Consider the following 15,270-nt stretch of genomic DNA (forward strand, 5'->3'; position numbering starts at 1 on the left):
ACTTGTGGGACCTCAGCAACTCTGAAGCAGCTCAGTTTTTATATCTCAAGCTGGGTGTCCATGCTTGGAGGCTAGTTTTGTCAATATCTGTTATATAAACTATACTTCTCTGTTTCTTAATCTGTTACAGAGAGATGTATGATAATAGTTTCAGGTTTCTTAAAAATAAAGGGTTTTCTTAAATGGCAGACTCAACAGAAAGTCAAAGTAGTTGTTTAATTTCCATGTCTGTATTTAATTTCAGTGCTCATCTTTGGATCTAGCATAATCTTTGCAGCATCTGATTGCTTACCTTTCACATCCTATAAATGTTCTGCTTGACCTACTAAAGCTCTGCCTGTGGCAAAGTTGCAAAACACCTGAAAAAGTACTTTATTTCCTTCCTCTTCAGTCATAACTGGAGATCTGCAAGTTTTGCTTTTCCTGAGAAATATTTCATATCATAAACTACTCCCTTAAGCATGGGGTCAGTTTAAAAAGGGCCAGTGTTTGCAGACGAGCCATTTGTTTTCCTTTGACCATTTAATTTGTTTATTCCTGTTTTCAAATAATCCCCAAGCAATATAGTTCCTGTAGCCGCGATCATCATGAATTCGAGTTATTCACCTCCCAGAGGGTCAGACCTTTCATCAGTATGCCATTGGCACAGAGCAGTGAGTGTTGCATATTCATTGTCCAGGACACCGGCTAGAGGGCCTCCAAAAAGCCTGACTTTTTTTTTTGTTCTCAGAGCAAGGAAAACAATCCCTTCCCTTCTCCAGTCCCTTGATAAGGGTTTCTGTCCAATAAGGGTGCTCTCTGCTCTGAGGCACATTTAACTGTGAAGTTTGCAGTGGGAGAGGCTTTCCTTCAAGCTGTTAGTGTTTTATCCTGGCAGGCTCCTCGAGGTTGTTGTGAGGAGTCTAGCCAGTTGGTGAGCTTTGTAATCTAAACCAGCTGTCCCAGGCTGAGGCCCCCATTTGCATTGTTTAACATACTTAGAAAATGAAGTGTTCATTTTTAACATTCCTCCTCCAATTGGTTTAATGCTGAATTACAGAAGAGAACTAAGCAAAACCAGGTGCTTTCTCTGTATTCTCTCCAGTGTCTGAGGAGGTACAGACGGCTCCCGATCCTCTCCATTACTTGCCATTTCATTCTTTGGACTATAAATGACAGAGGAACTGAAGTGCTAGCAGAGGGTAATGTTTGGAAAAACTTTCTAGTTGTTCATCAGCACAGACTCTGGTTTTTTTCCACCTTTCCCCAACGGTTTTGGACATGCAAGGATTAAGAAGGTAAGTGGTATGCATGAAACTTCTTTGCTTACTGACGGGAAACCTACTTGTGGAAAATAGCTGTGGCAGGGATTCGGTATGCCAATCCACTTGCTAAAGCCATTTGCAAGGAGAAGGGATCTCAGTGGTCAGAGGTGGGGAAAGACAATCTGCCCGTTACTAAAGCTGTGCTGTCTCTGATGAGTTCCTTCTTGATCTGTGCTTACACTCTGCGCATCCGCGGGAGCGCTGAACTGCGGCAGCAAATGATCCCACTGGCTACAGTGATTGATTGAAGCTAATTAGTTACTATTGCAGATGTTTAAAATAGTTTAAAATATTTTGCCTGCTGGGCAAGCTACTGTGACCAGATGCATATAGTGTTGAGAGGTCGTGCTGCATGTCTGCTAATAATTCTTGAGGGGATTTGAGATCTAAAGTAACAAGCAAATTGAGGTGATGATTGCAGACAGAACAAGAGGTAGTAAGGTCATCCCCCCACACCAAGAGGAAACTATGTGTCACCTTGTAGTCACAGAAGCTAAAGACTATCTAAAAACATTTGAGTTTTGTCTGCCGAGTTTTAAAGGGGATTTTTTTAGTGTGCACTGTCCTGCAGCAACGTGCAGCATAGCTCAGTTGCTAGGTGTGTCAGCCTTCAGCTGCAACCTGTTGTACTCCCACCCAGTGCTGTTCTTGCTATATGCAAAGTGAGTATACATTCCTTATAGCACTGCACACTGTAAAATCTCTTCAAAAAATTTGAGGAATCAAAGTGCAAGCCTAAATGGATGACATTGTAGTTTGAATGCTTTGCATCGGACTCTAAGGGAAACTGCAGAATTTGCCTTTTCTTGTCACTCAAAGCTGCCAACAAGCACAATTTGTCTTCACAGCACTATGAAAAACCGTTTTAGGGTTTATGTTTACTTTTCAGAGCTTGTCCCTGTCTTCTCATTTAAAACAAATTTGTTCTAATGTGTCAGTCATTGTTTGTGTGTGGTTTCCTCTGATGCATTTGTAGGTCTTGCTCAACAGCTCAGTTTGCATTGGAAATCAGAGACAGCTCTAAGAGAGAAAGTTGGCAGCTTACTTAGGTAGTAGAACTAAAGCCACCTAAAATATCCCCTGCTTCCTGTACTGGTTTTGTGGGAATATATTGTATACAATTGCCATTCAGAACTACAATCCAAGATAAGCAAGGTGTGGGTCTAATATTATTGAGAAGTTTTATATAAGGCAGCAGGAAAACACTGAAATCCATAGTACTTAGAAAAAAATAACTTCTGACTGTCACTTCATGGTTTTCTATCTGTTAATAAATACTTGGAGGTGGAAGGTTACTTGACCAGAATTTTTATGCTTCAGGTAAAGGAACTCCAGGTAAGGAGCTCCAAAAATAACTGTAGAGCTTTGTTGGCAAGGGATCCTCTTCTTTTAGTTGTGATAGAGAGACCCAGTAGGTCCCACTGGATGCGCAGATGCTATAGCTGGGGAAAGGTCCATTGAAGAGAACAGCTTCTAGTAGCTGGTGACCTGGCACAGTGTGTCTACTTCCAGAGCAGTGTGTTCTCAAGATGGAGTAAAGGGACAGGATCTGGCCCCACGAAAATGGGTTAATCTCAGATGCAACCTCCTGGGACGAAATGCGGTTTAGCGGTTACAGCAACTGGCTTGGATTCAGGACCTCCTGCATGACATGTCTGCAGCCCTGCCAACGCACCGCGCTGGGAGCTTAGGCAGGGCCTGTGCTCTGGTTTACCCATCTGTAAAATGTGCACAATGTGCAGGAAAAACTTCCATATTCCCAAAAGAAAGGTGTCAGAGAGGGGCAAAAATGCTTTATTCAATATTGCACACTTCATCCATTTAACAGCTGCTGCATGGGGTGTCATAAAAATTAGATTAGTCCATAGACATATATAGTCAGATTCCAATCCCAGTTGCATAAAACTATAGTAAAATTAGTAACTCTGAGATCTGAATCTGGCCCATAGTTGTATTACTCCTTCTCCAGAGGCCAAATTCATGTTAGCAGACTGGGGAATACACTGAAGTATCACTAGAAATGAATTTGTCCATGTGTATTTAATTCTATGTAATAAGCCTGGATATCAAAAGGTTTTCAGCTTATTTTCTATGCACATTACAGGATACTGACTGCTTTCACACTGGCTGTCTGCCTTTCAAGCCCTGGAAAAGCACAGGTGAGAGGTGCATGCAGAGATGTATGTACTGTTTTGTACTGAAGCACTATATGGCATGAAACTTCACTGGCTAGCAGGTGGATAGGAAGCTCTGTGGTCTGGGGTTTACATGAAAAGGAAGTTGTGTGGTCTAAGGGTTTAGAGGGGAGAACTTGGAGCCAGCGGGATTCTGGAGTTGAACATGGATTGAGCTTATTGACTCATCCTTGCCAGCTCAGCAAAATATCCCTGTAGAAACCTGGACCTCACTGAAAACCTGATTCTGCCTCTAGACTGAACAGCAACAGGAAATAAGAAAAGCTATCCCATGAGAGCAGGGACTACTCAGTTCTGTTGTGGGAAACATCCACACTTGGAAAATTCATTCATATAAATAGGCATTTTCTGTGTATAGTGGGATCTTGTCTTAACATTGTTTAATTTTAGGCTGTGGTTCTGAATGACTGTATCCTATTTTTTGTTTTCCTTTATGCCTTAAACCACATCTGTTCAAGAGGCAGGACTTTTGAGGGTGGATGGAAGTAAAGCAGTCCAGTTCTTGAAATAACAGAAGCATTAGTTCTTTGTGGGCTTGGGCTCTATGTGGACTTTAAATTAGGAAAAACAGTTCCCAAAGGCACGTTAAGTTTGGATTTCTAGTTGATAATCCAGATATACTCAGTGTCCAGAGCTGTGTTTCTAAATACCTTTGCCAAAAGTCTCTGAAATGTAGTTGTTTTTGTTCTATTACATCGAAAATTTCCTGCACATGGCATACTTATTGATATTTTTGTGAACATTGAATCTGTATGGGAAATGCTTTTCATATCCCTGGGGAATTTTTGAGATGTCTTTAAGGGTTTGTTTTTATAATTTAAAAAATATTGTTTTCATTGCAATTTTTATAAAAACATCTTGTAATGTAAATTGATTTTTGAAGTCCAAGCAAAAAGCAACTTGAGACTGAAATGACAGCAATGCATTCTTTCTGAAGATATTGAAACTGGTAATTTCAACAATATTGGAATCTCTTCTAGAATAAAGTTCTACAAATTTGTTGAAACCAGTTCTACAGTAGTTTTGGTGCTTCTGAATCATCATTTATTCTCCAAAAGAAAATAATTTTGTTAAAAACTGTCTCAACTTTTCCAACTAACCTAGGAGTAGTGTATGTGCCACAGCGTAAAAAGGAGAACAAAAGAGTAGGTACATTCTTTAAAATGGATGATTATACAGTCTCCCATGAGAGTATCTTGGCTTTCCACAACATGATACCAAACCATCTTGAAATGCCAAAATAAATGAAGGCAGAATTCCTCCATACTTGTTTGACACTTTTAGCAGTGGCTTTATGTATTTATATATGCAAGTGGTGGGTGCAGTCCAAACAGTGCTGTGTGTTTCACGTCATGTCCCGTCCCTAATGATTCGTTTCCACTGACTCACAGCTCTAACCCCTTGTCTCCCATCTAGAACTTACTACTTTTTTTTTCGTGAACTGGGTACTTTACTCTTCCACTGATTTCTTCCATAAAGTCCAAAACTAAGTGTCTTTATCATTAAGAAACAAAAGAATCTTGAACTCACTCCATCACTCTGCCCTCTGGTTACTTCAGTGGTTCCTGTTTTTTGGATATCTCTTGCTTACATTCCTTAGTGCAACCTATTTACTGGCAGGATCCTGTGCTTGGCCTCTTGCTAAATAGCCGGAGGCCCATTCAAAATTTAGGGAGAGCAGGGTTTGAGACAATCATCACCAGGACTCTCATTGGTTTAGAAATGCTGAGGGTCACAGAGGAGATGCTGAAGACTCAAGGCTGCAGCCCTGATAAAGACCAGCACCATAGAATAGAAAAGAACAAGGCCTTCAGTAACCTTGCATACCTGGAACATGTGTCGTCTAAAGATTTATGCTCTAAAAATTACAAGGTTTGGTGTAAAGGAAAAGACTTATTTTTATTAAGCTTGTTATGTTTTAACTGTGGTTCCAGACCAGTCAATGGCTAATATGCTGTGTGCTGAATGGGCTGTCTGGGGAGTTTTAGAGCCTGTTAGAGAGGTAGCAAGTACCTTTTAGCTGAAACCCCCTGTTCTGGCAGAAACAAGAGCCCAAACTAGAAGACTGTGACTTCTATGTTAACAATTGGTATGGAGCCCATAACACCTTGCACATTGGGGACCCCTGGGAAGAGGAACAGCCTGACACTGTCAGCACCTGAGGGAACCCCCTCCTGAGCTAAGGGGCTGGCACACGTGCTGAGGCCACAGGTTCATGCCTTGCTGACTGTCCTTTGGGAAAGTGACTTTTGATGTACTGTACAGTGCTGAACAATTGTACTAATCATAATAATCCAGATGAGCATTTGACTCTGCAACCCTCTCATTTCACAGTCACTGAGTGTCCTTCTTTCTCTCATTTTAGCAACAATGCACTAATGGGTTTGACCTGGACCGTGCCTCTGGGCAATGCATAGGTAGGACTTTAATTAAATCAATACATTTAAATTTGGCTTCAGAAGTCCTGAATTTATTGAGTTACAATTGTGGTACTCTTAATATGTTTTGTTAAAAAGTTCTTGCTCTGTGTGTTTGTATATATGTATATACAAAAAATATGTGTATATATAAATATGTGAGTGTCTTTACATAGTACAAGTATATAATGATCTTTGACATTGTTGAGATACTAACAGGCTGTCAGTGCTACTCAAATAGCAATGATGCATTTTGATAGGAGCTCAGTCTAGTTGCCAAAGGACAAGGATTGTTCACCCTCCTTCTCTTTCACTTTCAAACTCAGGACTTACTGTCTTTGTTGGCAGTTTCCACCTGCAGGATTGGATAAAGTCTTCCACTGCTTAGCATTGACATTCCAAGTAAATTGAGTTGAGGCAGCATAGGGAAACCAAACCTACACACTGTCCAATAGCATCTTTTTATCAGTGGCATTCAGTCTCTAGGGCAGCTTCTTCTACACGCACTAAAGTCACTCAAACACAAAGGGGAAATCCCACAGCAGACTGCTTGCCCTGTCATAACCTATTGCTTCTGTGCCCAGAGAACCAGGTGGATGCTCAGTTTGGCTAAACCAGTTGTATCTTTCTAAATTTGATTCAGCAACAATCTCAATCAAAGCAAGAAAGAGGCCTGAACTGCATCCCCAGATCTGAACATCCCTAACTTTTTCTGTGGGAAGGAGCTTTAAAGTTCCAAATCAGGATCCAAGTTTCACAGCTGGGCAAACCAAACCACCAGTGTTTGAAATCCTGATCTGCATGTTGTGGTTTGGACAGACCCTCTAGCAGGAACAAGCAGTAGCATGCTGCAGGCACATGTAAATCAATATTTAAACCAAACTTCTATGGAATAGCAAAGCAGGCTTTCTCCTCTTCCTCTATCCTCTAATAGTGAAGTAAAATCAGTAGATCACAGGATATATTGAATGTATGGGATGTTTCCTGTTTTAGTATAATGTAACTTCAAAGTGAGACTCCACAAGGAAGGATTAGCTTTTTTGATAGAGAACATAATTTTTTTTTCACAAGGTTTTGAGAAAAATATGTTAATTTTTTTTTTTTTATAGGTTCCATTAAAGAGCAATCACTCTTTTAACTTTTGCAATTTAATTTCAGATGTTGATGAATGTCGGACTATTCCTGAGGCCTGCAGAGGAGACATGGTGTGTGTCAACCAGAACGGTGGCTATTTATGCGTACCCCGAACAAACCCAGTGTATCGATCACCATATCTGAATCCTTATTCAAATATTTATCCACCGCCCCCAGCACCAGGCCCTGTTCCTAACTACCCCACTGTTACAAGACCTCTGATTTGTCGATTTGGTTTCCAGTTGGATGAAAACAATCAGTGTGCTGGTAAGCAGTAGAAATCTTTATTCCATATTTTCATTTATATTAAAGCTTGTCTGACATTGCAGAAGCAATTGTCCTGCAGTTGCCCTTTAGTTATTGCAGCAGTCAAGCCCAGTATTTTGAAGTACAGCTAGATTTTTTTAAAGGATATGAGCTGGATGTTTCATATGGCCATCATTCAGTGTAAGTTAAAATATTATTTAGTCCCATTATTTAATCAGGAAAGCCACTTTCATGAGAGAAGTAATGTTTTTATGAGATAAACAACCATCCAATGGCAGGTGATTTGTCAGTGTGTCAAAGGCATCACAGAATATGCTGAGTTGGAAAGGACCCACAAGGATCATTGAGTCCAACCCTTAGCCCTGCACAGGACCATCCCCAAGAGTCACACCATGTGCCTGAGAGTATCATCCAAATGCTTCTTGAACTCTGTCAGGCTTGGTGCTGTCACCACTGCCCTGGGGAGCCTGTTCCAGTGTCCAACCACCCTCTATGTGAAGAACCTCTTTCTAATATCCAACCCAAATCTCCCCTGACACAACTTCAGGCCATTCCCTCAGTCCTGTCACCGGTCACCACAGAGAAGAGACCAGTGCCTGCTCCTCTTCTTCCCCTCATGAAGAAGTTGTAACTGCAATGAGGTCTCACCTCAGTCTCCTCCAGGCTGAACAGACCAAGTGCCCTCAGCCACTCCTTATACAGCTTCCCCTCAAGGCCCTTCACCATCTTTGTTGCCCTGCTTTGGACACTCTCCAATAGCTTAATATCTTTCTTATATTGTGGTGCCCAAAACTGCCCCTACAGAGCAGGACAATCCCCTCCCTCGACCAGTTGGCGATGCTTTGCCTGATGCCTCCCCAGGACATGGTTGGCCCTCCTGGCTGCCAGGGCACTGCTGACTCACATTCAACTTGCCATCAACCAGGACCCCCAGGTCCCTTTTTGTGGCACTGCTTTCTAGCATCTCATTCCCCAGTCTGTACGAACATCTGGGGTTTCCCAATTTCAGGTGTAGAATCTGGCAGTTCCCCTTGTTGAACTTCAAATATTTGATGATTGCCCAGTCCTGTAATTTGTCGAGGTCTCTCTCCAGGGCCTCCCTGCCTTTGAGGGAGTCAACAGCTCCTCTGAGTTTTGTGTCGTCTGCAAACTTGCTGAATGTCCCTTCCAGTCCTGCATCCAAGTCCTTTATGAAGATGTTGAAGAGCACAGGGCCCAAGATGGAGTCCTGAAGAGCCCCATTAGTGACAGATCGCCAGTCTGATGTTCTCCCATTCACTGTTACCCTCTGTGCTTGACCCATGAGCCAATTGCTCACCAACCACATGGTGTGGTTATTCAGCTGTGGGCCAGATATTTTGTCCAGAAGGATACTGTGAGATGCGTATCAAAAGGTTTACTGAAATCCAAAAAGATTACATCAACTGGCTTCCCCTGATCAACTAGGTAGATTACCTTGTCATAGAAGGAAATCAGTTTTGATAAGCAGGACTTTCCCCTCATGAAGCCCTGCTGGCTGTAACCAATGACAGCATTGTCTTTCAGGTGTTTTTCAATGCCTTCCAGAATAATCTTCTCCGTAACTTTACCAGGCACTGAAGTGAGAATGACAGGCCTGTAGTTTCCGGGGTCCAACCTTCTTGCCCTTCTTGAAAATCAGGACAACATTTGCCAGCTTCCAGTCAGCTGGGACCTCTCTGAATTTGAGAGAGGGTTTGTGATGACATCAGCCAGCTCTTTGAGAATTCTGGGATGAATCCCATCAGACCCCACAGATCTGTAGGGATCCAACTTGAGCAGCAGATCCTGCACAATTTCAGGGTCAACTGGAAGTTGATCATTCTTGCAATCTGTCCGTGAGAGAGAAGGTGGCTCTCCATTTGAAGGGTTAGGTGGAGCCTGAGAAAATCTTGATTCAGCTCTTGATGTGAGCCTGTCTTTGACAAGAAAAAAGCCCAAAATACAGAAGTTATGAGCTTTCAATAAAGGATTTTTCCTGTCTTTAGACTAAGGAACTGCATTTAATTCAGAACTGCTGCAGAAAAACACAAAAGCTAAAACTGACTTGTCTTTTGGGCTTATTCTGCCCTATTGTCTGAATTTTCTGGCAGGACTTGGTTGCAGATTCTATACTTTCTTTGTTTCCTTAATGAGGAGACCACAAGAGCTTCACAGGAGCTTAGAGAATCTAGATGTAAATTCAGCTGCTTTGGGACACATTTTTCTCTATTTGAATCATTGTCCTCATTATGTTCCAAGGTGGGAAAACCATATTTTCTAACCAGCACTCATAGTAATACTGGCTGAAAAATTAAAAAATAAAAACAAAAACAAACAAACAAACAAACAACCCCCTGTTTTTTTAATGAGGAATTTTTAAATCCTGGGATAACTGAAGAGTTTGCTGTAAAAATAAGCATTTTTACGATTTGATCCTTTGAAAATTCTCTCTAGTCCTTTTCATCTTAGCAAATTGATCAACCTCACTTATTTTATCCACTGATTTGTGGATTTCCAGGAGTGGTTTCAAAGTGTTTTGCTTACTTTGCTGTAGATCAATCAGAAAATGGGGCTGGTAGTGGAAAAGAAGTGCTGAAATGAAAGTGGAAATAAAACCCCTGAATTATACTGTGTCTGGCCTGCTCCATGCAAACTATACTAATCAAGACAGGTGGATTTAGGAAATTTTTCAGTGAGCATCCCAGCCTGAAAACGGCACACATGTTCCTATCCATACTGGCAGAAATGTGAGGACTAATACTTTCTTCAGTCAAGGCTGTTCACTTCTGTCCCTTTAACTTTCAAATAGTTGGGATTTAATTGTGTGAAAAGTTTGGTGATGAGAAACATTAACAAGAACGGATGGGAAAGGACAGGCTGCCATTTGAGTACCAGAGCAAGCTGGGAGAAGAGTTTGAAAGTCTACATCAGTTTTGAATTTCGGCAGATGATGTATCATGTTTGTGTTGAAGGAAGAAAAACAAAAATTAAAGTAAACAAGACCTATCAGGGGTCTCTTCTGGGGTTAGATTTCATTTTTCATTTAGTGAAATTCTCTGGAGACATTCACTGTCTTGATGCAGTATTTATTTTTGTATCTGTGTGCCTTTTTTATCTGTGTGCCCTGGGATGGAAAGTGTGGTCACCAAAAAATTGATTCAAGTCCATGTCTCACTCTGGTGATTGTGATAGAAAGGCCTTATCCTCTGTTTCCAGGACTCCTGGTGCAGTTAACAGGGTCATGTGCAGTTTCATGCTTGAAGGCCTTGGAGACAAGACACCAGGGAACCTTGACAGGGTCCTCAGGAGCAACCAGAATTTTACCTGGGTCATTCAAGACAGTCTGAATCAAGGGAATCATGGCTCCATTCTATTATAAGCTTATTACAAGCATTGCTCATGTTAATGGTATTTCAGTTGCTCTGTGCTTACCTGCTTGTCAGCATTCGGCATGCTGTTAGGACACAAAGCACTTCAAGGGCTAATTTTGTGGGGGAATGGTTGAAAAGAGAGATCTCTAAGTTATTTTGCCTAGTATCTTACCCACTATGTATCTTACAGGTTTGTTGTGTTGGTGTTCAGGCACCACCTTCCAGTACCTTCTTTCCAAACAAAATTAGTCGTAGGTATTTCCATTGGAGATTATTAGACTTCCTGCTATTGACTGCAGGGGAACCAGAGTTATTCTCAAGCCAATGTTTCTGAGCAATCTCCAGTTTTTAACAGAGTACACATTTCTGTCTGGTCAGATATGGGATTACAGGTCTGGGCCACATTTTCTATTGCTAGGCCAACAGAAATCTTTACTTTCCCTTTAAACTTCAGTAAAAACAGCTTATTAAACACAGGAAACTTCTCTGGGAGATGAGGAGATTTGCAGCCTCAACTTTGAAGCACTGAGCTTGTTCAAGAGACTTTCAAAGTGAAACAGGACAAAAATTTGATCTGAAAGCAGTGTGAGATTTAACAAGTGCCTTTTTTTTTTTTCCTACCTCCCCACAAAATGTAGGGAAGCTGAGACAGGGTTGCTTTGTCCCAGTCTGGCACCTGGCCTGCCTGCCAAGACCTCACATTCCATGGCTCTCAGGGGAATGTGCGCTCCTGGTTGTTCACATAACGTTCTCCTTGTGGGGATGATATGTTTCAACTCAGAAAAAAAAAAATGTAATCCATTATTCTCCCTTTCCAGCTTTTTTTGGCCTCATCTTTTCTGGCTTGGATGGTCATAGGCAGGGGTTAGGTGTCCATGATCCTTCCCTATCCTGGTCACCACTCAGTCTTACCAAAACTCTTTCACCTCCAGATCTCATCCTTTTCTGGCCCAGATGCCTCTCAAAGACACCTGTCAGTGACTTTGCCCACTCCAGTGTTCTCTGTGTGCTGCAGAAGTAGCTGTAGGCATTTGTGGCAGCAGATGGAGAAATGTTTTAGTGATATTTACTTCTTAAATCTTCTGTAGTTTGATTCCTGGTACATGGTATTTTTACCCTTGGAGTTGATGAGTGCTTTATATTTTGTATGTATAAGTGTTCTGTGTTTTCAACAGCATGAAGTCTGTGTAAACTCATTCCAAAGCAGGTTGGGAATGATTTATAATCACAATTAATGCTGGAATAAAAGATCACATGCAGGAAAAAGCAAAGAACATCGAGTGCAAGAGTGCTGCTTGAACTGTTTGTATTCTAACACTACTCTATAAATACAGAATGGTTTAGTCATAATAATGACTTTTTGCTCAAGGAACTTGGTCTAGTAACTGTTGGCTCCAGTTTACTGGAGCGAGGGCCCATGTTCTTGCATTATACATTTGTAAGCTGAGAGCTCTTTCCAGTTTCCCTTCACTCCACCTTGCTGTTTCCTGATTTACAATGATCTTCAAAATATGCCTCAAACACAGATCCTTCTGGGCATTGTGGAAAGAACTGTAGTGGGTGGGCTCTTATTTTTGCTTTCTGTCTGATTAATGCCAACTCACAATATGAGGAGATCATGGGGGTGGAGAGGCAACTAAAGAGGGTTAAAGAGAGAGATCAGAGAAAGCAGACTGCAAAGACAGAGAAGTAGATGTTAGGAAAAGTATAAGCATAAGGCAAGATGAGCATGACCTAGAGACAGAGAAGGGAGGTCATAAAAAATAAAAATAAATTAAAAAAAAAAAAAAAGCCTAATTGTTATTTTTAAAACAAAAGCTAAATTAAGAGGGGAATGGAAAAAGGTAAAGATACTGTCTCCTAGCATAGGAGAGAATCGTTCTTCATGCCCATCTGTGCAGTATTCCTTGCTTCATCTTTCCTCATTTCTCAAACCCACCTATGGGTCCCCAGTCCTACATTCATGGAGTGAAACTCCTTCCTTCAAAACGTTACTTTTGCACAGATGGGTTTTAGATCATTATCGTTTATATTACAAGCATACCTAAAAGCCACATCCAAGCCTGCAATTGAACCGCCCTGCCTTGTGCGCAACCTCATTAGGAACATAGATGAGTTTCCAAGCAAAATGAAGGAACCAGATGTGCATGTGTGGGGGAGAGGAGAGGGAAATGAAGAGACAGAGAACTGAAAGGAAGTGCCCAGGTCCTGCAGCAGGCTCATGGCTATGCTGGGGATAGAGCCCAGAGTTCCTCATCCAATGCCTTAGCCACCAAGCCAGGCTGCCTCCTCATAGTGACTTTTCTAGTGACCTCTCTGGGCATATAGAAACAGAGCAAGAAAAGGAGGGAAATGCAGCAAGGAGATTATACCCTGGAAGGGGTTGTGTAAAGGAAAAACAAATGGAATCCACTCTTGCTATTGCCTTTTTGAACCCTATTTTGTTCAGCTCTGTATCTTTCCTTTTCCTCTTGGTCTGTGAGACAATCTCTTTTGCTGTTCCAGAGGGCCAGTTTCTGAAGGCTATGCATGATCCCTGTTATGGAAGAACTGCTGTCATGTCCAAATTAACCAGAAAAGCGGGAAAGATTGCATGAGAACAGGTTCTGCAAGAGATTGAGCTCAGACTTCTGAAAAGATATTTAATTGTTGACAGCTTCTGATTAAATTAAGGGCCATAATGTGTAGCCTTTACTCGTACTATGTTTTTCCTGATGGCTTTTGTATAAGGAAATATAAATTCAGACCTCGTGCAGTCATAGCAACAGAAAAGTTGCCTCTGAAGCTGCTCAAGAAGAAGTTATAGTTGATGGCTAAGGCTTGGGTTGGAGGACTTTATATTCAGTTCCTGAGTTTGCCATAGGTAAACCTGCCATCCCTGGAGGTGTTCATTTCTGGAGTCACTATCACTGAAGGCATTTAAGAAACACCTGGCACTTAGTGCCATAGTCTAGGTGACAAGGTGGTGGTCAGTCAAAGGTTGGACTCAATGATTTCAGAGGTCCTTCGCAACCCAAATGATTCTGTGATTTCGTGGTGGGTATTTTGGGGCTAAACTGAAATAATAATTCTTTTTCAGGATTGTACCAAGGATGATTTCACATGGAGATGATAGGTGCTGAGGTAACTTCCTGACAAGTGTCATGTAAAGATATGTAAACAGGAGAAAAAGGTCCAGTTTAATAATCCTACAATAATGAAGCTCAAGGTGAGATACGTGGAACTTAGTTACTTCCCCAGTTCACTAAACTGGTTGGAAATCCATGGCCATTTTTGTCTATGTTTCTGCATAGATCAGAGGAGAGGGGAAGTCCAAGACTTTTACCAGTATCTCCATTTACTTCTGGAATAGCCATGCTACAAAAGCTTTCAGCAGTTATTTTATCCTGGAGCTTTTCAATCATCATCTACTCATTTCATGTTTTAGCACAATTCATGGTGGTTGAACTTTTATTATCTAATGTAATGAAACTAGACAAGCTAGGTAAAATAAACATGTGGAAAATACAAACTATGTACATTAAGGCAGAAGACCATATGCCAGGGGACTAATGGAAGAAGGATCATTAAAATCCTGGAATACAGACATACTTAACATAGCCCTGTCCCGTTGGATAAGCCCACGTTGCACAGTTCCAGGCAAACATAGTTTTTCTAGATCCAGCCTCAGTGCTTCTGATCTGGTGGCCTGATCTATTCACAGTCCCAACAATCTTCATAAAGGTAATCACAAATTGACTATAAAATAATCATAGGTAAAAAGGTACATCTGGAAACACTCAGACCACCTTCGTCCCTCAGGGAAATCATTGCATCAGTTCAGAGGACAGGCTGGGGGTGAGGAAAGGCAAGATTCATCTAGCTGCTACAGTAGGGTTCATCAGTATAGTCATTACAGAAATTTGACCATCAGTAAAGGTATCCTCTCCCACTTAACCACAGAGAATGAGTGCAGAAATGCTGTTTTTCACTGAAGTTAACCCATTTGTGGTGTAGGAGTTGGCTGGATAGAAGAAGTTGCTGTATGTATCAGTCTGTAGCAGAGTAAACTGAGCCTTCTGTGGCTTGGCTTGTTCCTGCTTTCATTCTTCCCCTAAGTGCAGTGTGGGAGGAACACAGTCTGGTGGTTAAAGCACAGGTGAATGCTTCATTTACTTGTGACGCTTCTACTACTAACAAAGAAATTAGTAAAATTGAACCAACAAATACAATATGCAAGCCAAGAAGGCTGGTATGTTATTAAGAAAACGGGCATCTCTCTGCACTGGAATGAAAAATAGCAGGGTTCTGAGGATGGCAAAGTGTAACAGAAAGTCCAAATCCATCATTCTGCATGTCAGTGCCTTTCAAGCACCACTGACTGACTGTATCTATGTGTGATGATGTGAGAAGCAAAAATAAAATAAATACAACTACAGTATAGCCACAACTGAACTTGAACTAACTACAGTCATTCTGTGTAAATAGCTGGGTAGTCAACTGGAGACCAAAATGCTTAGACCTGTAATTACAGTCCCCATTGACTTTGGTGAAGATTTTGGAGGATCTTGGAGCAGAAGTTTTTGCAGTGAATTTTTTAGGT

General features: G+C 41.4%; 1 protein-coding gene across 1 annotated transcript in view; it reads left to right on the forward strand.

Moving 5' to 3' along the window:
* The first annotated feature begins 831 nt into the window (after positions 1-831).
* FBLN5 (fibulin 5) overlaps positions 832-15,270 on the forward strand; it is a 48,107-nt gene continuing 33,668 nt past the window's right edge. The window contains exons 1-4 of the mRNA XM_027637708.1: positions 832-1,277; positions 3,409-3,463; positions 5,865-5,916; positions 7,075-7,317. Of these exons, the coding sequence (XP_027493509.1) occupies positions 1,261-1,277; positions 3,409-3,463; positions 5,865-5,916; positions 7,075-7,317 (367 nt within the window). The 5' untranslated portion in view covers positions 832-1,260. The remainder of the gene's footprint in view (positions 1,278-3,408; positions 3,464-5,864; positions 5,917-7,074; positions 7,318-15,270) is intronic.

Source organism: Corapipo altera, unplaced genomic scaffold, assembly GCF_003945725.1.
Source record: "Corapipo altera isolate COAL_440 unplaced genomic scaffold, ASM394572v1 23, whole genome shotgun sequence".
In the NCBI taxonomy this organism is placed as follows: domain Eukaryota; kingdom Metazoa; phylum Chordata; class Aves; order Passeriformes; family Pipridae; genus Corapipo; species Corapipo altera.